The following is a 24,177-nucleotide window of genomic DNA, read 5'->3' on the forward strand; positions in this document are numbered from 1 at the left end:
CTGGAGTTCCCTTATGGCGTTATGGCACAGCGGGTCTAGGATCCGTTGGCACTGCTGTAGCTCTGGTTACAGCTGTGCTACAGGTTCAGTGCCTGGCTGGGAACTTCCACGTGCTGCGGGCAGGACCAAACATTTCAAAAATTAAAATAACAGGTACAATCCAGTGGTTTTTAGCCCATTCAGAGAGTTGTACAGTCATCACCATAACCTAAGTTGAGGGCATTTTCATCACCCCCAAAAGAAATGCTGTCCACGTTTCAAGCTACCATCCGCCGGCCACCCACCCTCGGGCGACCTCGAATCTGCTTTCTGTTTCCTTGGATTTCCTACTCGGGACATTTCGTGTAAATAGAATCCTGCAATATTTTCCCTTTGGGGTCTGGCTTCTTTCACTGCGCCTTGTTTTCAAGGCGCATCCGCAGCATAGCGTCTATCAGGACTTCATCCCTTTTTATGGCCAGAGAGGATTCCGTTGTCTAGAGAGACCACATTTTGTTTAGTCCCTCAGCCACTGATGGACACTTGGGTCGTTTCTACCTCGCCACTGTCGTGAACACCCTGTACAAGTTTTTGCACGGACATGTCTTCATTCCTCTTGGGTACATACCTCGGAGCGGAATTGCTGGGCCATGTGGAAATTCGACATGTAGCTGTTTAAGGAGCTGCTGGCCTGATTTCCATAGCAGCTGCACCCTTTTATATTCCTCCATGTGGGAGGTGGGGATTTGAGGCTGAGGAGCCCCGGGGTCGGCTGGCTGGAAGCCACTGTTAGAAGGTGTCCCTTCCCCACAGGCTGAACTTGAGAACGTGTCTGGAGCCCTGAGTGAGGCCGAGTCCAAAGCCATCCGGCTGAGCAAGGAGCTGACCAGCATGGAGGCCCAGCTCCACGATGCCCAGGTGACCCCGGTGCCCCTCATCAGGCCCGCCCCCTCCCCCGGCTCGCCACCCTCCTGCCCACACCTAACACCCATGCTCCCATCCATCTGCAGGAGCTGCTGCAGGAGGAGACCAGGGCGAAGCTGGCCTTGGGGTCCCGGGCACGCGCTCTGGAGGCTGAGGCGGCAGGGCTGCGGGAGCAGCTGGAGGAGGAGGCAGCTGCCCGGGAGCGGGCGGGCCGAGAGCTGCAGACGGCCCAGGCCCAGGTGAGCAGCCCTGGAGGGAGGTGTCAAAGGGATGCCTGGTCCGTCACCCTGCTTCTCCTGGTTCCCTGGCTGAGCACGTTGTAGGCCACTCCTGCAAGCCGTAGTACTGGCCTCTGTCTCTCCCTCATCCCCAGAGCCCATCTGTGCAGTTCCCCCCTTGCTCCTGCCCCCCACTCACTGTCTCATCACCTCCCCTGTGTCCCCACAGCCCCACCAGCCCTGCTCAGCCTCATCTTCTGCCACCTGGATCCTCATCTCAGCCTCCCTTCAGGCCTCTCTGCCTCTAGCCTTCCCTTTCAGCTCATCCTTCACATGGTTTTTCTCCACCCAGAGCTGACCCCACCCTTCCTTTGCTCACAGCCCTTCTGTGGCTCCCCAGCTCCCCCTGGACAAAGCCCATGCCTTTCAGCTGGGTGTCAGGGGCCCTGCCTTCTCTGGTCCTTCCTTCGTCTTTTTTTTTTTTTTTTTTTTCTTTTTTGGCCGCTGCATGCAGTGGCTTGATGTGGGATCTTCATTCCCAGACCAAGGACCAAATCCAGGTGCAAGTGCCGAGTCCTAACCACTAGACCACCAGGGAACTCCCGCTTCTGTTGTCTTTAGTCTATCCGTCTCTCATTGTTCTTTCCTCACCTGGGAAAACTGCCTTCATTTTTCAGGACTTAGCCTCAGCCTCTCCTATTCTGAGAAGACCCTGAGCACCCCCATCTGAGCTCCCACAACCCTTCTTTCTGCTTTGTCCCCCCTCCAGTCACCCTGGCTGGAACTATCTGCATCCATGAGTTCCCCCCCACCAGACTAGGAGCTCCTGGAGAGTGGGACCCCATCAGAGTTAGGTCAGGGTCCCCAGCATAGGCCAGCATAGAGCCTGATGTATGGGAGACCTTGGGAAATGCCTGTTGAATGAGTGATGAATACCCGATGAATGCATGCCCACAAATATCCTTCTTTAACTGGAAAACTCCTATGCATACATCAAGATCCATCGCAAATGTCCCCTCCTCCAGGAAGCCTGTCTTGAATCTTCTAAATAGATTTTGAACCCCTTCTGTAGACTCCCATGGATCCCATTCTTTGACCTTAGCCTCCGTCACCCTGGGCCATGAAGCTCAGTCTCCCCCATCAGACTGGATGTTCCCCAGGACACAGCCCAGATTCTGACTCATCTTCTGGGTACTGGTAGGAACCCTTTTAATCTCCTGGAGGAGCTGGGGCTCATAGAACTCATAACTTCATCCCTTCTCCAAGGCAGATGCATCCGATGGGGTCAAGTCATTTCTCTCTTCAGACCTCAGTCTCCCCATCTGGGAAATGGGGCCCCACCTACTCACCCCTTGGTCACAGCCATAAGTGCCACCTTCCCCCTCTCTCCTCCCCCTCCAGCTCTCAGAGTGGCGGCGGCGCCAGGAAGAGGAGGCAGGGGCGCTGGAAGCAGGGGAGGAGGCCCGACGCCGGGCGGCCCGAGAGGTTGAGGCCCTGACCCAGCGCCTGACTGAAAAGACGGAGGTGGTGGAGCGGCTGGAGCGGGGCCGGCGGCGGCTGCAGCAAGAGCTGGACGATGCCACAGTGGACCTGGAGCAGCAGCGGCAGCTCGTGAGCGCGCTGGAGAAGAAGCAGCGCAAATTCGACCAGGTGAGGCTCCACAGGTAACCCAGCTGGGAAATCGGACGCTGGCCCATGCTGCCTGCGGTCGTTGTGAGGAATCCGGGACGAGACGTCTCAGCTCAACCATGAACTTGGGAGGACCTTTGGGCGAGATGCCTCATCCCTCTGAGCCTCTGTAAAATAGAACACCCATCCATCCTGGCTCCCATCTCTTATCCCAGAGTAATTGCTGGTGGCCCCCACTGTTACTCCCAAAGGTGCCTGAAGATGCACCAGAGGGCACTTAGGGAGATTAAATGGAACAGCCATCTCACTCCACAAGTCCACTCACTGTGTACCTCCGGCCAGCTGCTGGTCCCATTTCAGCCTCAGTTTGCCCATCTACAAAATGGGGCTAATGTGAAGCACTCTGAAGAAGGAATAAAATCTTCAGCAGCCCAGGGCATTAAGAGTAGGCAGCCCTGAGGGTCACATCCCAGCGGGGACCCTTTGTGGCCATGTGGCTTGGGCAAATGGCCCAAGCATGTCTCGTTTTCTTCATCTGGAATATGGGAGGCGCAGTATTTTGCCTTCATTTGTGAAAGGTATTTTCACCGGCTGTTGAATTCCAGGTAAACGGTTTTAGGCTTGATTCTCCCCGCACCTTGGCAAGTGCATTCCATGATCTGTGGCCGCTGTCGTATCGGAGGAAAAGTTAGCAGTCATTCAAATCACCGTTTCCCTGTGGGTAGTGGGATGTTTGTCTAGCTGGCTTCAAGTTTTTATCTTTATCTTTGGTTTTTAGCAGTTTTACCATGATATCCAGCTGTGGGGTTTTGTATTTATCCTGCTTCCGTTGGCCAAGCTTCTTACAGTTTTGGAGTGGTGTTTTTGATCAAACGTGGAAATCTTTTTTTTTTTTTTTTTTTTTTTTTTTTTTTTTTTTTTTTTGTCTTTTTGCTATTTCTTGGGCCGCTACCGCGGCATATGGAGGTTCCCAGGCTAGGGGTTGAATCGGAGCTGTAGCCACCAGCCTACGCCAGAGCCACAGCAACGCGGGATCCGAGCCGCGTCTGCAACCTACACCACAGCTCACGGCAACGCCAGATCCTTAACCCACTGAGCAAGGGCAGGGACCGAACCCGCAACCTCATGGTTCCTAGTCGGATTTTTTTTTTTTTTTTTTTTTTTTTTTTGTCTAAACGTGGAAATCTTTAGCCATTATTTCTTCAAAGAGAGCAGCACCCATTTTAAAAAGAATTCTTTTTTGTATCTCCTAGAATTTTATATAAATTCTTTTTATATAAATCTTATTCCCTTTCTTTCTTCCTTCCTTCCTTTCTTTTTTACGTTTTAGGGGGCGAACCCATGGCATATGGAGGTTCCCAAGGCTAGGGGTTGAATCAGAGCTGCAACTGCTGGCCTATGCCACAGCCACAGCAATGCCAGATCCAAGCCACATTTGAGACCTACACCATAGCTCATGGCAATGCCAGATCCCCGACCCACTGAGTGAGGCCGGGGATAGAACCCACATCCTCGTGGATACTAGTTGGATTCATTTCTGCTGTGCCAAGACAGCACTCCTATTAATCTTATTCTTGACTGGCTTCTTTCACTCAGAATAATTACCTTGGAGCAGTTCTCTTGTGGCACAGAGGATCTGGTGTTGTCACTGCCATGGCTTGAGTTGCTGCCGTGATACAGGTTCAATCCCTTGCCCAGAAACTTTGATGCACTACAGATCGTGGGCAAGGCAAAAAAAAAAAAAAATTACTTTGAGATTCATCCATGTTTTTACACGCATCAATATTTTATTCCCCTTTTTTTCTTTTTCTTTTTTCATTTGTCTTTTTGGGGCCGTACCTGCAGCATATGGAGGTTCCCAGGCTAGGCGTCCAGTCAGGGCTGCAGCTGCCGGCCTACACCACAGCCACAGCAACATGGGATCCGAACCACGTCTATGACCTACACCACAGCTCTTGGGAACGCTGGACCCTTAACCCACTGAGCAAAGCCAGGGATCAAACCCACATCCTCATGGATACCAGTCGGGTTGATTAACCACTGAGCCACAGGGGACTCTCCTATTTTTTTTCTTACTGCTAAATATTATTCCTTTAGAGATAAACTAGATTATGGAAAACGTGACCCTGTTGATGAACATGGGAGTTGTTTCTAGTCTTTGGCTGTTATGAGTTAAGCCTCGGTCTTTCTAATAGGAAGTGGCGGTTTTAGTCCATGTTTCCCTAATGAGCAACGATGCCCACATCTTTTCAGGTGCTTATTTGCCACCCACACATCTTCTTCGGTGCAGTGGCTGTTCAAATCTCTTGCCCTCTTGGAGTTTCTGTCATGGCGCAGCGGAAATGAATCTGACTAGAATCCACGAGGACACAGGTTCGATCCCTGGCCTTGCTCAACAGGTTAAGGATCCGGCATTGCCATGAGCTGTGGTGTAGGTCGCAGACTCGGCTCGGATCTGGCATTGCTGGGACTGTGGTGCAGGCCAGCAGCTACAGTTCCAATTCGACCCCTAGCCTGGGAACCTGCATATACCGCAAGTGCGGACCTAAAGGACAAAAAAGAAAAATCTTCCCTCTTAAAAAAATACATTGTTTCTTTTCTTATTATTTAATTTCAAAAGCTTTTTATATATTCTGAATACAAGGTCTTTATCAGATATACTGCTTTGCAGATGTTTTCATCCAGTCTGTGGCTTGTCTTTTCATTCTCTTAGTAGAGCCTAAGAGCAGAAGTTTTTAATCGTGATGAAATTCAGTTTATTAATTTGTTACTTTGTGGATTATGCTTTTGGTGTTGTGTCAAGAAATCTGTGTCTAACTTAAGGTCACAATGGTTTCCTCCTATTTTTTTTTCTAAAGTTTGCTAGTTCTAGGTTTTACATTTAGGCCTATGAGTCATTTTTTAAAATTTTTCCATGATCCATTTCTTTTGGCCTTGCCCGAGGCATGTGGAAGTTCTCCTGCCAGGAATTGAACCTATGCCACAGCAGTGACCACAGCCAGAGCAGAGACAATTCCAGTCCTTAACCTGCGGCCCTAAAAGACAAAAAGAAAGAGAGAAAGAAAGAAAGAAGGAAGGAAAGAAAGAAAGAAAGAAAGAAAGAAAGAAAGAAAGAGAAAGAGAGAGAAAAGAAATTGAAAATCACATAGCATTAATTCTCCAATTTTTTCTTCTTTTTCAAAGTCATTTTGCCTCTTCTTAGTCCTTTGCATTTCCATATGTGTTTTGTCATCAGTTTGTCCATTTCTACAGCCAAAAAAGTCTCTGCTAATTGTTTTCTACAATCTTTTTTCTCCCTTTGCTCTGTTCAGATAGATCATCTCTATTGACCTGTTTTCAAGTTTACTGATTCTTCCAGTGTGTGTCCATTCTGCTGTCAGTTTCCTCTAGTGACTTTTCGATTCCAGATACTGTATTTTGGAGTTCTGGCATTTTTCTTTGGTTCTGTTTTACAGTCTCAAATCCCTCCTGAAATAACCCCACATCTTCACTCATCGTATCCGTCTTGTCCTGACACTTGCTTCTCGTAGTCACAGTCCTGGTGCAGTAGTCCCAGGTTCTAGGTCATCTGTGGGTTTGTTTCCATGGACTGGTTTTTCTCTTGACTGTGAGTCCCATTCTCTTCCTTTTTTTGTGTGTCCTCTCAGTTTCATTGTTTGTCAGTCGCTGTCTTAGAGAACAATGAAGATTGAAGTGCATTTTATTTTTTAATTTATTTTTTTGCTTTTTTAGGGCCACACCTGAGGCATATGGAGGTTCCCAGGCTAAGGGTTGAATTGGAACTGTAGCTGCTGGCCTACACCACAGCCACAGCAACTTGGGATCCGAGCTGCCTCTGCAACCTATACCACAGCTCACGGCAACGCCGGATCCTTAACCCACTGAGTGAGGCCAGGGATTGAACCTGCAACCTCATGGTTCCTAGTTGGATTCGTTTCCACTGTGCCACGACAGAACTCCCTGAAGTGCATTTAAAAAAAATTTTTTCCTACCCCTACCGCAAGAGGAAGAAAGAAACACTCTTTCCTGCGTGGGGCATCTAGAGTGAGGGGCCAACCTGGCAAGATCCATTCAAGAGTTGAGCTGCTTCGGGACCCAGTTGCAACCTTAATGGCTCTCCCTCCCTCTTGTGTCCCTGCCTGTCTGTCTGTCCGTCCCTCCCTCTGTCCCTGGCCGCTCTCTCCCCCCCATCCCTCTGTACGCTCCCTTCAGCTAACCTCTCTCTCCCACCCCGTCTCCCTCACCCCGGAAGCTCCTGGCAGAGGAGAAGGCAGCCGTTCTGCGGGCCGTGGAGGAACGTGAGCGGGTCGAGGCCGAGGGCCGGGAGCGGGAGGCTCGGACCCTGTCCCTGACGCGGGCGCTGGAGGAGGAGCAGGAGGCCCGGGAGGAGCTGGAGCGGCAGAACCGCGCGCTGCGGGCCGAGCTGGAGGCGCTGCTGAGCAGCAAGGACGACGTCGGCAAGAGCGTGAGCCGCCCCTCCTTGGCACACACACGTGGGCACCTGAACGCACACGTGACATCAGGGGACACATGCGCGATGGCAGCCAGCATCAAACCCCATGTTTGCGAACAAGCACAGAACGGGGGGAGCTGCTGCCCAGACACGTGTGGTCTTCTCCCAAACCCACGTGTTCGCACACCCAGCGTGAGAGGAGAGCCTGCCGCCAAATGCATGTGTTTGCACACACACGTGCACATGTACACACCCGGGAAACAGGGAGAGCCGCTCACCACCATGCACGTTCGGGGGCACAGAACATGAGGAGCCCCTTCCAGCGAGCACATGTGTTCACACACAGAACATGGGCGCTGCTCGCAAAGCCTGTGTGCTCATGTGTGTTCATGGAACGTGAGGAGAATCTTCTGTGAACCACACGTGCTCGTGTGTACACACAGAGTGTGAGAAGCGCTCATCCTGTGTGTGTGTGTGTGTGTGTGATACTCAGAGAAAGTGAGGGGAGGTGACACAACATAGAGCCTGAGCTCTGCTCCCCAGATGTGAGTACATATGGACGTACAGGTGCACATGTGCACATACACGTGAATACACACTGTACATATACACACCTCACACCTGCATACCACACACACACACACACACACACACACACACACACACACACACACCCCTTGCCATCCCCCAACTCCACTGAGCACCCAGGCCCCCCCACCAGGCCTCTGTCTTCCGCCAACTCATACAGCCCTCCGGGGCCTGCGAGGGGTCTCCCGGGCCCCTCGCCCAACCAGGACCCCAGCCTCCCAAGCTTCTGACACGGCCGCCACTCCATCCTTCCCTCATTGCCCAATAAGTGTAGGGGGAACCCACCAGAACAGGCCCAGGGCCACGGGCCACCCTGATGACGGGGGCACTGATGAAATCCGTGTGTAGCTGTGTCCCTGACACAGCCCCAGTATCCTTCCTTCCGGCCCCACGGTGTTTTCCAAGAGGCCCGATGGATGATGCCTTTATTCCCGACACACGCGCTGGCATTGATGCCGCGGAGCCTTTAGCCAGGCCTGGAAAGAACCCTCATCCCCGGGGCTGCAGCCTCACGGGTATTTCAGCCAAAATCCAACTCAAACTCTCGGGCCCGGCCTCTAGACGCACCATCAGATTATTGATAGTGTCTCCGCAGGCCCTTGCGGGAAATAGGATGTTGACGGGAGAAAGTTCGAGTCCTTTAAGCAAACCAAGTTGATTGGCAGGTGCCAAATGAGAGGAGGGACCAGTTGGCTCTTTCCAAGTGCTGAGAGCAGCTCTTGTCCCTGACCAGCGCTTCTCTGAGGGTCATTAGACAAGAGCGACACGCAGACGCTGTCCCTGTCCTGGGGCGCTCACGGTCCACTGTGGGAGGTGGGCGTTGCACAAAAAGACCCGTAAGCACATATTAAGTGACAGCTGCGGCTGAGCCAGAGAGGGGCTCAGTGCCAGGAGCGTGGGGAACAGAGAGGCCCTGAAGGTCAAGGGCGTCTCTGAGGAGGTGACAATTAAGAGGAGACGGAGGGGGGGAGGTTTGAGAGTTCGTAAGCCCAGCTCTGCTTTCAGAGGGTATTTGGGGTTCTTATTTACACCCTCCTGGAAGGTTCGGAAACCCCCCGGGCTGAGAAAAAGTAGAAGCAGACGGTGGGTTGGGAATATCCTGGGAGCTCTGGCAGAAACCAGCACTGGCAACTCTGGAGCCACCTGCCTTCAACCCATTTCCACACGGGATTTCCAAAGACGAAGGTGCAGTGCCATGAGCTCACGCTCCAAAGTCACAAAACCCACGAGGACAACAGTCCACCATGAGTGAGAGTCAGCCCATGTCACCAACACTTGAATCGGACTCTCAGGAGCTTCAGATAGTAGAATTATGGCACATAGGTAAAATGTTTTAGGATGATCCAGAATGAGACACACAGTAGGTAGGGGCGGGGAAAGGTTGAAAGGTGAAGGAAGGAAGGAAGGGGACCCGTCAACTTGCCACCTCCCCCTATCTGTCAAAGCCCCCCTCCCTCTCGCCCCGGGTAGATCTCAGATCCCGGGTTCCTCCCCCCTCTTCGGGGGCCCAGGGCTCCCAGGGCTCACTCTCTGTCCCCACCAGGTACATGAGCTGGAGCGAGCCCGCCGGGTAGCCGAACAAGCAGCCAGCGACCTGCGAACACAGGTGACAGAGCTGGAGGACGAGCTGACGTCCGCCGAGGATGCCAAGCTGCGCCTGGAAGTGACCGTGCAGGCTCTCAAGGCACAGCACGAGCGTGACCTGCAGGGCCGGGATGAGGCTGGTGAGGAGAGGCGACGGCAGCTGGCCAAGCAGGTACAGGAGGCTGCAGGGCACCCAGCTGGCTGGGCGTGCCCACTGCTTACAGGCAGCACCCCTGAGAGGGGCAGGACATCTCATCCACTCACCCACCTGCTACTTGGAATTTCTACCCAAGTCCCCCCCCTGCTACCCAACCATCCCCCTGTTCCCCAACCTGCTCTCCCACCATGACCCATGAACCCACACGCAACCCGTTGACCTACTGACATGCCCAGTCAGATACCCTCCAGCCACCAGAGTGACCATTCACCATCTCCGGCCCACCTCCTGTGCCACCCGGCCACCCCTGCACAACCTGCCCAGCAACCTGCCCTTCTCCACGGCCACCTCTGCATCCGACTCCATCCACCTGGATACCCCTTCCAAGCAACCTCCTCTCCCCTGCCCAACCCCTCCTCACCCCAACCTATGTATGCATTCATTTGTTCACTCTCTTTTTTTTTTTCTTTTGTCTTTTCAGGGCCACACCCGTGGCATATGGAGGTTCCCAGGCTAGGGGTTGAATCAGAGCTGTGACCTCTGGCCTCCACCACAGCCACAGCAATGCAGGATCTGAGCCGCATCTGTAACCTACACCACAGTTCACTGCAATGCTGGATCCTTAACCCACTGAGCGGGGCCAGGGATCAAACCTGCGTCCTCATAGATACCAGTCAGATTCGTTTCTGCTGAGCCACGATGGGAACTCACTCTTGACCAACTTGTCTACACCCCCCTTCATGCCCCACCTTCCTCCCTGGTTCATCTGCTCCTGCACCCCCTTCCTCATTCCTTCCTTCGCTCGCTCCCTCTCAGCATCGTTCATTCATTCCTCACTTGGTCCAGGGCCTTCTATGGTCTGCAGTGGGCAAGGCTCTCCAGTAGGCGAGGAGTGCTGAGCGTGGGAGGGGCAGGCCAGCTCCGAGGGTCAGAAAGACCCCTCTGGGCCCATGTGGGCAGCAGACTGGCCCCAAAGGAGAGATGAAGAGGTGATCCAAGGCTGGGGGAGGGGGTCTCTGGGTGCTTTTGAACTCCCCTGGCCCCACTGATCCAGGCGTGGGCTCACCCAAGACTTGGTCTTGGAGGCACTGGGCAGCCTCAGGAGAGCCATGAGCAGCAGAGGGGCAGCGAGCGTCAGCTCTGGCAGTGGGAGGATCGATCCATCGGGAGTCTTCTGGCACCAGCTGGAGGGGAGAGATGGGAGCAGAAAGGAGGCTGGGGCGGGAGGGGGAGGCCCGATTGGGGTTCCGGGGATGGAGGATGGTGGGGTCTGTGGTGGAGAGAGGCGTGGGGCAGGACCAGGGCTGGGGGCCTGGACAGGGGCTGAAGTGCAGACATCTGTGTCACTAGCATGTAGAGGGAGCCCGGGCCCCCTGTCCCCTGAGCCTGAGCCTCTCCCCGCCCCCAAGCTGCGGGATGCAGAGGTGGAACGCGATGAGGAGCGCAAGCAGCGCGCCCTGGCCGTGGCCGCCCGCAAGAAGCTGGAGGCGGATCTGGAGGAGCTGAAGGCTCAGACCGTGGCCGCCGGGCAGGGCAAGGAGGAGGCCGTGAAGCAGCTTCGCAAGATGCAGGTAAGGGGTGGGGCTTCAGCCACGGAGAGGGGAGGCCCCGCCCTCGCTCCGGCTCCCAAACCAGCTCGAACCCGCCCTCTTGATGCCCTGAGCAGCAGCCGAATGAAGTCCACAGTTTTGCAAACATCCATGCCCCAAAGACTCAGGTGGTTCTTTTTATATTTATTTCCTTTATTTAAAATGCTTAATTTTTAAGTTCAATTTCCTCATCTTATTTCATTTTTGAAATGGAAATAACCTCCACAACCCCCTTATGAAAGTTATACATGATGGAGTTCCCGTCGTGGCGCAGTGGTTAACGAATCCGACTAGGAACCATGAGGTTGCGGGTTCGATCCCTGCCCTTGCTCAGTGGGTCAAGGTTCCGGCGTTTGCCGTGAGTTGTGGTGTAGGTCACAGACGCGGCTCGGATCCTGCGTTGCTGTGGCTCTGGCGTAGGCTGGCAGCTACAGCTCCGATTCGACCTCTAGCCCGGGAACCTCCATATGCCGCAGGAGCGGCCCAAGAAATGGCAAAAAGACAAAAAAAAAAAAAAAAAAAAAGTTATACATGGTTATTTTTTTTTAATTTGGGGGAAGGGGAGTTCCCTGGTGGCTCAGTGGCTTAAGGATCAGGCGTGTCCCTGCTGTGGTGTGGGTTCGATCCCCGGACCAGGGCATGGCACCAGTGCGGACGAAAAAAATTTTTTTTAATTTTTATTATTTATTTTATTTTTTATTTTATTTTATTTTTATTTTTTGTCTTTTCTAGGGCCACTCCTGTGGCATGTGGAGGTTCCCAGGCTAGGGGTCTAATCGGAGCTGTTGCTGCTGGCCTACACCACAGCCACAGCCGCAGCCACAGCCACAGCCACAGCAATGCCAGATCCAAGCTGCATCTGCAACCTACACCACAGCTCACAGCCATGCCAGATCCTTAACCCACTGAGTGAGGCCAGGGATTGAACCCCCAACCTCATGATTCCTGGTTGGATTCGTTTCTGCTGTGCCACAGCGGGAACTCCTGTGTCTTTATTTTAAGCACTATTGGGGGAAAACCCTTTTGCCGGCGTCCCTACGCACTCTTCTCCTTTTTTTTTCTTTTTCTTTTTTGGCTGACCCATGGCATATGGAGTTCCAGGGCCAGGGATCAGATCTGAGCTGCAGTTGCAACCCAAGCAACATCTGTGGCAATGCAGCATCCTTAACCCACTGTGCCAGGCCTGACCGGGGAGCTCTTGGGAGTGTCCCAGGGCTCCCAAGATGCTGCCAATCTCTTTGCACCATAGCGGGAACTCCCCTACACACTCTTAATAGTGGCCAGGCATCAAAGTAGCTACAGGTATAAGCTCCAGGACCAGCAGCCTGGGTTCAGGTCCTAGCTCTGCCACTCACTGCCCCGTGCACTCTGTGAACCTCTCTATGCCTCGGTTTCTCCTGTCTGTAAACCGGGAAAGAAAATAGACACACTAAATGGATTTGGGAGGATTAAGGGAGTCAAGATATATATAAAGAGCCTGGCCCAGGGTGAGTGATCCGAGTTTACCATTCCTATTACTACTGCAGAATCCAAATATTATCCCCGATTTAGGCTTACTTTAATTTCGATGTGCTTCTTTTTAAAGAGGTGGGGGCCAGACACAGAGAGGGGCTGGCCCACGGTCGCACAGCCAGGGGCCTGGGTGTGGAAGCCCAGGTCCGCAGGGCTCTGCTTGCTTAAGGGGAGCCGAGGAACCCCCACCTGGCCGATGAGAGGTTGTGGGGCGACTCCCCATGACTCACGACCAGGCTGGGCTCACGCACTCGCTCTGTTCCACCCAGGCCCAGATGAAGGAGCTGTGGCGGGAGGTGGAGGAGTCGCGCAGCTCCCGGGAGGAGATCTTTGCCCAGAACCGGGAGAGTGAGAAGCGCCTCAAGGGGCTGGAGGCCGAAGTGCTTCGGCTGCAGGAGGTAAGGCCAGGATGGGCGGGGCCCTGGGAGTGGGCGGGGCGCTAGGGGTGGAGAGTGAGCGGGTCTTGTGGGCGGGGCCCGGAGACTTGGGGGATCCTTGGGAGGGTCCTGAGCAGAGGAGCCGCAAGTCCGCTCTTGGACCGTAGGGGGGCCTGGACTAGAGCGGGGAGCCTGGAGGCCGGGAAGCTGCGGAGGGAGGATGAAGCCCGAACCGGGTCTGTGGGGACGCAGAGGAGGGAACAAGGCAGAGAGAGTAAGGGGGCAGGATGGACAGGGTTGTGGGTGGCAGAGGGTCAGAGGAGGTGAGGAGAGGCCTGGAGGCCTGGCGGGATGACTGGAGGGGGAGCAGGTTTGAAAGGAGAAGCTGGGCTCGGTGAGGAGTGGCTGAGGGTGAGGGACCTTGGGGACGGGCAGCAAGAGACGGACACGGATCAGGGACTCAGGAGACGGATATAAGAGACATCTATCTACCTGCAGACAGTGCGGTGGGGAAAAAAAGGTCGGGACTTGAGGGGTGAGGGGCAGGGAGGCCGGTACCCAGATAACCTCCCCTCGCCACAGCTGGCCACCTCCTCTGTCTGTCTTCGCAGGAACTGGCCGCCTCAGACCGGGCCCGGCGGCAGGCCCAGCAGGAGCGGGACGAGATGGCAGATGAGGTGGCCAATGGCAGCCTCAGCAAGTGAGTGGCCCAGGGTAATGTGGGGACAGCGCGCCCTCTCCTGGCCATCCTTCCCTCTCACCTCCCTCCCCGTTCCGGGTCTCCCCAGGGCCGCCATTCTGGATGAGAAGCGTCAGCTGGAGGGGCGCCTGGGGCAATTGGAAGAGGAGCTGGAGGAGGAGCAGAGCAATGCAGAGCTGCTCAATGACCGCTACCGCAAACTGCTCCTGCAGGTGAGCACAGCTGGGTCACCGGCTGCCAGCCTAGGTCCCTGCTGGCCTGGGACCTAGGGCCTCTCATTCAACAAATTTAGGAAAAGAGAATCTTTTAGTTGGGTTTTGAAGGCTGAATAGGAGTGGGGGGGGGCACCAATGCATTCCATTCATTTGTATTTCTGAGGCTTGTCAAAGGCTAAATCCAGGGATGAATTATGTGGGTCTATGTCCTGCAGAATTCCCTGGGCTTGGAATTACACTGACATTATAGAATGACATGTGTGATAATAGAAGCATCCAGGGCCCAGTAGAGAAAGAGAGAACTCTACAAGAGAGAAGCATTTGGAAGAAAGAATTTGGCTGGGGTTGTAAAGCGTATGTAGGGGCTAGAAGAAAAGCATATTTCATTTGTATATTTATCGATAAATATTTTATGAGGCTTCTGAAGTTCTAGATCCTATTCTGGGTGGTGCCAGGAACCTGGGGATGGGTCATTCCAGGTCTCTGCCCTTAAGGACAGCCTAGTCTGATGGAGGAGAGAGACTATCCCAACACAGAAACAAATGAAAATGGAGGAAGCAGGAGTTCCAGTCATGGCTCAATGGTTAACAAACCTGACTAGCATCCATGAGGACATGGGTTCCATCCCTGGCCTCACTCAGTGGGTCGGGGATTCAGCTACACCATTGTGGTGTAGGTTGCAGACTCAGCTCAGATCCCACGTGGCTGTGGCTGTGGCTGTGGCGTAGGCCGGCAGCTACAGCTCCGATTCGACCCTTAGCCTGGGAACCTACATATGCCACAGGTGCAGCTCTAAAAAGAAAAAAAAAAAAAAAAGCTCATTCCAGATCTGAATCAGGAAGCGAAGCAGAGTAGCCTGGACCGGCTTCAGGCTGCCATAACCAAATACCCTAGACTGATGGCTTAAACAGGGGAAATTTATTTCTCATGGTTCCGGAGCCTGAGAAGCCCAAGACCATGGTAAGATAGGTTTTATCCTGAGGCCTCTTCTCTCAGTTGTAGGCGGATGTCATCTCGTGGGCTCACTGGCTGAGACTTGCTCTGCATGTAGGGAGAGAGAAAGAGCAATCTCTCTGGGTCTCCCTGTAAAGGCACTAATCCCATCACAGGCCCCACCCTCATGGCCTCTCTAACTCTCAGTAACCCCCAAAGGCCCCATCTCCAGACACCAGCACAGTGGGGGGGGGCCTTCAATGTATGACTTTGGGGCAGGGGACGCCAACATTCAGTCCATAACACACCAGTTGTCTGGGAAGCCAGCCTGGTTATCTCAAAAGCACTTAGAAGTCAACCTGGAGAGGCTCCCGCTGGCCCCAAATGGAGGAACCTGAGCTTCAACAAGGGTAATGATTGCGGTTGCTTTCAATCCATCAAATCTGTTTAAATCCACAAGTTCACAATTTTTTTTCGGCCACCATGTGCAGCACACTTGTTGTATGATCCCTGGCTTTGCTCAGTGGGTTAAGGATCCAACATTGCCATGAGCTGTGGTGTAGGTTGAAGACGAGGCTTGGAACCTACATTGCTGTGGCTGTGGTGTAGGCTGGTGGCAACAGCTCTGAATGGACCCCTAGCCTGGAAACCTCCACATGCCACAGGTACGGCCCTAAAAAGACAAAAAAAAAAAAAAAAGAGTAAAGAAGAAAAGTCAGGATGACATCCTATTTGGGAGGAAAGGAACAGGTTATTACTGGGACAGGTGTGTGAAGTTCTGTTTCTTGACCTAGGTGGAGGTGACAATAGTGTTTTAGCCTTTTATTAACCCATTGAGCCATATATTTGATCCGCTTTTCACGTTTTCTATATCACAGTCTTATTTTCCAATAAAAGGTTAAAAAAATAGCATATGCTAATCACCACATCGATGTGTTCCTGTGAGGCCGAAATGAAATAAAGCATGAATCAGACTGGATCTGACTCATTTCTGCGTCCCGGGCATAGGCCCTTGCTCAAAGTAGGAGCTGAATAAATAAACAAGAATTATTATTAGGGGTATGTTTACACATTTGCAATGTAATAGCTACTGTTAATGGAGCCGGCACTTCTCCAAAGGATCCTGTATATCAAAACCGCCTGAGATGCTTGTTGAAAAATTGCATTCATGGACCCCATTCCAGACCTGCTGAATTAGAATCTCTGGAGGGTAGGACCCTGAGGTTCATTTTTTTTTTTTTTTTCACAAGCGCACCCAGTGATCTTGGTGCAAACAAAAGTGTGATAACCCTTGGACAGACTCATTCACAGTCAGAGGTAGAATTTATAGCGTTTAAACAAGTTTGTGATAGTCTTGTGGACTTATTAAAATAGCAGAAACCTATCCAAAAGGTTAAAACCCAGAGCTGGTGCTGCTGTTGGCTGATAAGCCAATCGGGAAAAATATACACCACCATTTTCTGAGTATCTAGCTTGTACCAGGCTCTGTGCTCTGCCCTTAACAGTCCTCAACTCTGTTGTGGGAGGCACCTGCCTTTCCTTCCCACCTTCCCTCTGAGACTCCACCGTGCCCTTCTTGCCTTTCCCACTGCTCCAGGTGGAATCACTGACCACAGAGCTGTCAGCTGAGCGCAGCTTCTCAGCCAAGGCAGAGAGTGGGCGGCAGCAGCTTGAGCGGCAGATGCAGGAGCTTCGGGGGCGCCTGGGTGAGGAGGACGCTGGGGCCCGGGCCCGCCAGAAGATGATCATTGCTGCCCTGGAGTCTAAGCTGGCCCAGGCTGAGGAGCAGCTGGAGCAGGAGAGCAGGTAGGGGGGGCCCTCACATTCTGTCAATGAGATGAAAGGGAACTGCTTGTGTTACAAGCACTTGCTTTAGAAATATCCAAAAGAGGAGTTCCCGTCATGGCACAGTGGTTAACGAATCTGACTAGGAACCACGAGGTTGCGGGTTTGATCCCTGGCCTTGCTCAGTGGGTTAAGGATCCAGCGTTGCCGTGAGCTGTGGTGCAGGTCACAGACGTGGCTTGGATCTCACGTTGCTGTGGCTCTAGTGTAGGCCGGTGGCTGCAGCTCCGATTAGACCCCTAGCCTGGGAACCTCCATATGCCGTGGGAACGACCCTAGAAAAGGCAAAAAGACAAAAAAAGAAAAAAAAGAAAAAAAAAGAAAAAAAAAAGAAATATCCAAAAGAGACCCTATTCATGGTAGATGATTTCCTGTATCATTTGGGATGCTTTGGGCTGCAAGTAACTGCATTCTCAGTATATAATTTATTTTACTTTACTTTGTTTATTTATTTATTTATTTATTTATTTGTCTTTTGTCTTTTTTTTGTCTTTTGTTGTTGTTGTTGTTGCTATTTCTTGGGCCGCTCCTGCGGCATATGGAGGTTCCCAGGCTAGGGGTTGAATCGGAGCTGTAGCCACCGGCCTACGCCAGAGCCACAGCAACGCGGGATCCGAGCCGCGTCTGCAACCTACACCACAGCTCACGGCTCAACGCCGGATCGTTAACCCACTGAGCAAGGGCAGGGACCGAACCCGCAACCTCATGGTTCCTAGTCGGATTCGTTAACCACTGCGCCACGACAGGAACTCCTATTTTACTTTACTTTGAATTAAATTATTTATAGTGTGACTTAACCAATGAGCTACTTTCTATAGCTGACTTTATTATTACCAGCATATAATTTAAACAGCAATACAGCTGTCATTGGCTATAGCTGTATAACAAACCACCTTAAACTGAAATTTAAGTGACTTAAAAGATCAATTGTTTCTTATTGCTCATGAGCCTTTGAGCTGGCTGGTACGTTCTGCTGATCTGAGTGTGGCGGGCCTCACACAGTCATCTTTACTCAGCTGAAAGTCAGCGGAATGGATTTGCTGATCTTGGCTTGGCTCTCATATGTGCTATAGCCTTGCCTGGGACAACTGGGCTACCTTGTCTCTGCTCCAGGCTGGCCCAGGATGGCTCACGTGACAAAGTGAATGTTCTAAGAGTGCAGGCTTCTTGGGGCCTCGCCTGGGAACTGGTACAGTGTCACTTATGCCACCTGCTATTACTGAAGCAAGTCATGTGGCCAGCTCAGGTTTAAGGAAACGTCCAGTCATAGCTGCCAAGCACTGCCCATCGCCAGGGACTTCATTACATGGACTTGACCCAGGGGTAAAGATCCATGCAGGGGAGGTTGGATGAGCAGAGACCACAGGGATGGGGAGATTCAGAAGACGGGAGGGAAAGGATTTGAGGGGCGAAAGGAGGTGAGGAGGGGCCCATGGGTCTGGCCGGCACAACTAGGTGGATCACATGGAACTGGGAGGAGGAGCGGGTTTGGGAGAAGGTACTGAGCCCAGTACAGGGTGCACTGAGTCTGACAGACGGCCAAGGCAGGGGTGAACCCGGCTGGAGCTCAGGAGACAGATTTAGCAGACACCAGGCTGTCAATGGGCACGGAAATCCAGGGCACAGATGAGCTTGTCCAGGGAAAGTGTGTGAGTGACAAGGGGAGAACACAGCAAAGATGGCTGAGGCCAGAGCTCTGGGCCTCTAGGGTGTTATGCACTCACAGACAGAAAAGGAAGCTGAGAGACTAAGGATGGAGGGAGAAAGAAAATTCCAGGCCAGGTGGAGGGAAGGTCAGGTGGGAAATGATGAGGCATGAGCTGGGGGCTAGGGCTGTGAGGCTGAGAGGAGGGGACAGGACAGAGTCCACGGGACAGTGGGACAGGGTTTGGGTACTGACAGCTTGGGGGGGGGACAAAAGAGAGAGAAGGGGTGAGGATGGTGCCTGGCGGTCTGACTTGGGGAGAGGTGGCCAGTGGGTTGGTTTCCTGAGAGGAGGAAGGTTGGGAAATACCGTTGAACATGAATGAGCCAGCGGGCTTTGGAGAGCTGGTGTAGACGTGGGGACACTTTTAGGAACAACTGGCATCTGAGTAGAAGCCAAGGACTAGATGCCCTGGTGAGAGTCTGGGTGCCAGCACCTGGCCTGAGTAGACTGTGAGAGCTAGTTGGGGTGGGAAAGAGGGCAGCCACTCCACAAACAGGACGGCCGCCACCAGATGAGGCTCAGGGGGCAGAAGCCCAGGTACGAAGCTCTCCTGAGCGTCCCTGTCATGCCTCTCCTCAGGGAGCGCATCCTCTCTGGCAAGCTGGTCCGCAGGGCCGAGAAGAGGCTTAAGGAAGTGGTGCTCCAGGTGGAGGAGGAGCGGAGGGCGGCCGACCAGCTCCGGGACCAGGTGAGCAGCTGGTGTCCTTGAGGAGGGTTGGCGGTGGGCTCGGGGGAAATCACTGACGGACAGGTAGCAAAAACCAAACAAACAAAAAACAAAACAAAACGAAAAAACAGTTACTGTGTCCCAAGTGCTGTGCTACCAGCTTTAAAAACAAACAACAGCAACAACTTACCTGCACTCTCTTATCAGCTCCATTTCACAGGTGAGAAAAAGGAAACTTTTTGTTTTAGGTTGTTTGTTGTTGTTATGAAAATGGAAACTTTAAAAGGGGATGTAATTTGCCCCAACGTCACACAGTTAATAAAGACAGCTTGGATCCAATCCTCCTAAACCCTCTTGCCAGCTCATACCCATGCACAAACGTGACTAGCGCGTGTCACTGTGCCCTTAAAAGCTCAGCTGTGCAGCATTCCCGCTATGGCCCAGTGGCTTAAAACTCTGACTGCAGTGGCTCCCATTGCAGCTGCATCTGGGATTCAATCCCTGACCCGAGAACTTCCCTATGCTGTGGGTGTGGCCATTCAAAAAGAAAGAGAAAAGTTCTCCTGTGTTTGATTCACCATTCATTCCACAAAACAATTACTGAGCACCTGCTATGTGCCAGGCACTCTACGAGGCATTGGTGATATGGCTGTGAATGACACAGAGAAGGTCCCTGCCCTCATGGAGCTCACATTTTCAGCACAGGAAAGAAAGATACCATAAAGCTATAAACAAGCAAAGATAGTTACAGATTGTGACAGGGACTATGAAAAAAAAAAAGAGAGAATGGGAAGTTCCCATTGTGGCTTGTGGGTAAAGAGCCTGACTAGTATCCATGAGGATGCAGTTTTGATCCCTGGTCTCACTCAGTGAGTTAAGGATCCGGCATTGCCATGCTCTCTGGTGTAAATCGAAGACATGGCTCGGATCCGACATTGCTGTGGCTGCGGCATAGGCCGGCAACTGTAGCTCCGATTGGATCCCTAGCCTGGAAACCTCCATATACCACAGGTGCAGCCCTAAAAAGCAAAAGAAAAGAAAAAAAAGAGAACGAAGAGAGAGGGGGACACAGAGGATTGGGGAATGCTCCCTGGATTGGGGGTGGGGTCAGGAAGACCTGTCCAAGGAAGCAACATTTGAACAGATACTGCAGGGTGAGGAAGAGCCGGGAGGAAGGACCAGCAGGTGTAAAGACCCCGGGCTATAGAGATGCACTTGGGGAGTTGCACGCAAAAAGTGGAGCAGTATGGCTCCAGAGAAGAATGGGATTGGGGCGGTGGTGACAAGGAATGGGGTCAAACGGCATGGCCGGAGACAGACCATGGGTGCCCCCTCGCTGGAGAGAGATGGCCGGGTCTGGGGAGAGTCTGAGTGAACATGGGCCCCATCAGTGTGTTTATGAGAAGACGACCCTTCAGGGCCTGGGCCACCAGGGGCTGGAACCTTGTCCCAGGGGCACTGGGGAATCACAGGAGGACTCTGAGCCAGGGAGGGACTCGGTCAGCTCTAGGCAATAGAAGACCCCTCCGCGGCCGAGTCGGGGCTGCTCGCATTGTAGGCAGGGGAAGAGGCTGGCGAGGGGACCTAGGAGAAAAGAACACAGCAGGACGGGAAGGCAGGGCGGGAGGGATGGGTCTGTGGGGGCCGTGGAAGGGGATGAGCGCGGTACCCAGGGACCCAGAGACATGACCTGGGCCCCCTGCCCCCACCCAAGCTGGAGAAGGGGAACCTGCGAGTGAAGCAGCTGAAGCGGCAGCTGGAGGAGGCGGAAGAGGAGGCGTCCCGGGCTCAGGCGGTCCGCCGGCGGCTGCAGCACGAGCTGGAGGATGTCACAGAGGCCTCCGAGTCCATGAACCGGGAGTTGAACACGCTGAGGAACCGGCTCCGGTAAGGCCGCGGGGCACGCGTGCATCCTCGCTCCCCACACCCGAGCGCCCCTTCTCGCTCTGGCCCCTCATCTCCCTATCGCGCCGTATCGCCCTGTCTCTCGCTTCTCCCTCTGCCCCCTTCCCTTAACCTCTGCCTCCTGCTCTCTCGCCCTCCCGGTCCCGGCAGACGCGGCCCGCTCACCTTCACCACCCGCACGGTGCGCCAGGTCTTCCGACTGGAGGAGGGCGTGGCCTCGGACGAGGAGGCGGCGGAGGAGGAGGCGGAGCCGGGGTCTGGCCCGCCTCCCCCGGAGCCCGACGGGTCCCCTGCGGCCGTGCCCCAGTGACGCCACCCTGCCCCCAGCCACCGGGCTCTCCCTCCCTGGCCCCCTGGGTGCCTGTCCCACGAATCGCCCCCTGGCTTCTTGCACTTTGGAAATGGTGCCACCCTCTGGCATGACAGCACTTATCAACCCCACCCCGGGGGTCCCCTGAGGCTTCCCCTGAGCCCCTAAACACTGAGGAGTCGGCAGGCAGGGGGGCAGGGACTCGGGTGCTCTCGCTTGGGAGAAATTCGGGTGTAGTTGGCGAGCTGGGCTCCCATCCAGCCCCAGATCCTTCTCCGTTATGAGTGACCTTTATTAGGAAGGGAGCTTGGCTCCCCTGCCCTCCTCAGCCTGGGCTCCCACACCTCCTCCGCCGCCACCAGCCGCTGACCTCCCAGACTTCCGAGCGAGAGCACCCTGAGCCCCGGGCCACCACCAGTCTTGAACCCTTGCAGAGGGGCGGGATAAGGGGACCCCTCCCACGCCCCCTCCCCTCCTGCTCCACTCTCCCTTCTGGTTGCTCTTGTATGATCACGGTTCAGTTGGAGTTTTCCGTGGAAGCTGGAGGAGGCCCCCACACCCTCCCGGCTCTGGCAGAAATAAACTCCAACCCCAACTGGACCCCGCGGGGGCAGTGTGTGTTCCTGCAGGGGTAGGGGGGCACGCTGGGCAAGGGGTGGTGGCAGGGGGGCAGTCTGCTGGTTCCGATCCCTGCTGGCCAATGTCGGGGACCTCCTGTATACATAGCATTCCGTGTCAACGAACTCATTTCCCGCCCCCCCCACCTCCCTCCATGATATGCCCCCCCTCCGCTGTACAGATGGGAAAACTGAGGCTCAGGGCGGAAGGATCCCTTGCTCCGAGCCTCCAAGTCAGCGAGTGAGTGGCAGAAAGGGTTCTGCACTGTAGCTGACCCTCAGGTCTTTGCAAAACAATGACAGTAGTGACCGTGAGCCATTCATTGAACACTATTTGTTCAACTCAGGGCTTTAGTCTCAACCCTTAGAAGTAGGGCTTTCACTGCTCTCCAGTGTCTACAATCTGGCCCTTAGCTAGCCTTCGCTTATTTGCTGAATGAATAGGCCACCCCCTCCTGCCCTTTGAGAGTGGTGGAAACAAGCCCAGAGAGGTTGAGAGACTTGCCCAAGGACACACAGCTACTAAGTAATCGAAGCCTGTCTGGCTTCAGTGTAGGTAACCTCTGAGCCCACACTAGGGAGCCAGACCCACTCTTTTTCTGGGAGCCAGTCACTCTCATCTAGGGCCTCAATTGCCCAGCTGCCCTCACCGACTTTCCAGTTACGGGTTTGGATCCTCATTTTGACCATCAAGGAAACTGAGGCACGTACTTGCTCCCCCAGAATCACAAGGTGAGAGCCCGCAATCAGGAAAATGTCTGGACCCTCAAGGTGCACGCCCTTAGCATTGTTTTTGCTTTGTTTTTTGGCTGCACCTGCAGCATCCCGGAAGGTCCCAGGCCAGGGATCCAACCAAACCAATGCCCCAGCCGCTGCTGTGACAACGCGGGATCCTTAACCCACCTCTCCACAAGTAAATCCCTACCCTTGCCACCTTAATACAACCCCTGCTCTTGAAGACGCCAATCTTCTGTCTCCCCCAACCCCCCAGAGCCCCTAGCCCGGATCAGAGACCTTTCCTGCCCACAGAGAAGATCAAACTTTTAAATGAAAAGGAAACTTTTATTCTTGGTGGGGAGTCAGAGGGTGGGTGGGAAGGGGGCATGACAGTTTTTCTTTGGGGAGGGGGGGTGACATGCGGCAGCTTCTGCATTGGGAGGTTCATGCACCCAGGGTGGGCGTGGGGGAGGCTTGGGGGAGGGGCCCGTCGACCCCTCCCTCCCTGCCCTGGGGGTGGGCTGAGAAGACCCGCCGTTAGCACCAGAGTTGGACGATTTGCAGACCTCCCCTCCCCAGACTGACTCCGGACACCCTCCCCCATCCCTGAGTGCGCCCCCTTGCCACTCCCCCCCCCACCCCAACGACAGGCCAGGCCCGCCCCGCCCACTTTTGAGTGAGAGAAACTTATTGCTGTGTGTGTGTTGGGGAGGAGCCGCCGTGTTCAGAAAGACCCCTGCCATTCATTCCTCCCCAATCACCCCGCCCCCCGCCCCGTGTCCGTGCTTTTCCCGGAGCGCAGGAGGGGCGCGACATGCGTGTGGGGAGCGCGTCATGCAGCGCATGCGTGTAGTTGCAGGCACCCTGGTGGCCGGGGTGAAAAGGGGAGCGGGACTCGGAAGTTGTCCCTTTAGCGCCCTCTCTCTTTCCCTCCCCGAATCCCACACTGTTGACTTGGGGGATGGGGGACGAGAATAACGTTTGTAGAAGTTTCTAATTATTGTGGTTATTTTTAAAAGCTTAACTAAAAAGCTGGGTACGTGTGGCAGATTGGCGAGCAGGGGGGAGACGCTGGGAAGAGGTCCGTACCCTTTAGAAAAATCCTCACCCCCCCCCTTTCCCCCGCAACATTCGGCTTCCGTGAGGGTCAAGGGTATCTGGGGGACTTTTTTTTTTTTTTTTTAAATGAGTTAAACCCTTTGGCAATGTAATCAATCTCCACCCCCCATACCCTGGTGTCTGAAGCCCCTAGCCCTTTACCCCGCCCCACCCCGCTCCCACCAGAACCCGCCCCACCCCTCGCCCCTGATTCGCCATGGTTTAGGGTCCGAGGGAAGGTTGGGGGGACTCAAAATGCCCCTTGCATAGGAGTCGTTGCATCAAAAATCGCGCTCAGTGACACCCCCTCCCAATCCTCGGGCGGGGGGTTTTCCTGAGGCCGTGAGAGCAGAGAGAGGGAGGTTGCTAATTCCATGGGCCCCCAGCTCCAAAAAGGGGAGTCCCCTAAGGAATCTGGGACAGGTGTGGTCTCTGGGCCTGGGGGAGGTAGC

General features: G+C 54.0%; 1 protein-coding gene across 16 annotated transcripts in view; it reads left to right on the top strand.

Annotated features, from left to right (window-relative positions):
* Positions 1 to 21,893, top strand: part of MYH14 (myosin heavy chain 14) — a 90,305-nt gene extending 68,412 nt beyond the window's left edge. For 12 of the 16 annotated variants that reach the window (XM_021094784.2, XM_021094787.2, XM_084961299.1 and 9 more), the window contains 13 exons: positions 793 to 897; positions 990 to 1,142; positions 2,523 to 2,771; positions 7,003 to 7,215; positions 9,335 to 9,547; positions 10,942 to 11,103; positions 12,903 to 13,031; positions 13,622 to 13,710; positions 13,799 to 13,922; positions 16,456 to 16,664; positions 18,991 to 19,099; positions 20,793 to 20,965; positions 21,134 to 21,893. In XM_021094784.2, coding sequence (XP_020950443.2) covers positions 793 to 897; positions 990 to 1,142; positions 2,523 to 2,771; positions 7,003 to 7,215; positions 9,335 to 9,547; positions 10,942 to 11,103; positions 12,903 to 13,031; positions 13,622 to 13,710; positions 13,799 to 13,922; positions 16,456 to 16,664; positions 18,991 to 19,099; positions 20,793 to 20,965; positions 21,134 to 21,293 — 2,088 coding nt within the window. In that variant the 3' untranslated portion in view covers positions 21,294 to 21,893. The remainder of the gene's footprint in view (positions 1 to 792; positions 898 to 989; positions 1,143 to 2,522; positions 2,772 to 7,002; positions 7,216 to 9,334; positions 9,548 to 10,941; positions 11,104 to 12,902; positions 13,032 to 13,621; positions 13,711 to 13,798; positions 13,923 to 16,455; positions 16,665 to 18,990; positions 19,100 to 20,792; positions 20,966 to 21,133) is intronic. The other 4 variants (XR_014806450.1, XR_014806451.1, XR_014806448.1 and 1 more) reach the window with 1 other exon arrangement.
* Positions 21,894 to 24,177: the final 2,284 nt, after the last annotated feature.

This window comes from Sus scrofa, chromosome 6 (assembly GCF_054392235.1).
Source record: "Sus scrofa isolate SSC_HxYL_T2T_F1_AM1 chromosome 6, Sscrofa_HxYL_maternal_Yorkshire_Landrace_v2.0, whole genome shotgun sequence".
NCBI lineage: Eukaryota > Metazoa > Chordata > Mammalia > Artiodactyla > Suidae > Sus > Sus scrofa.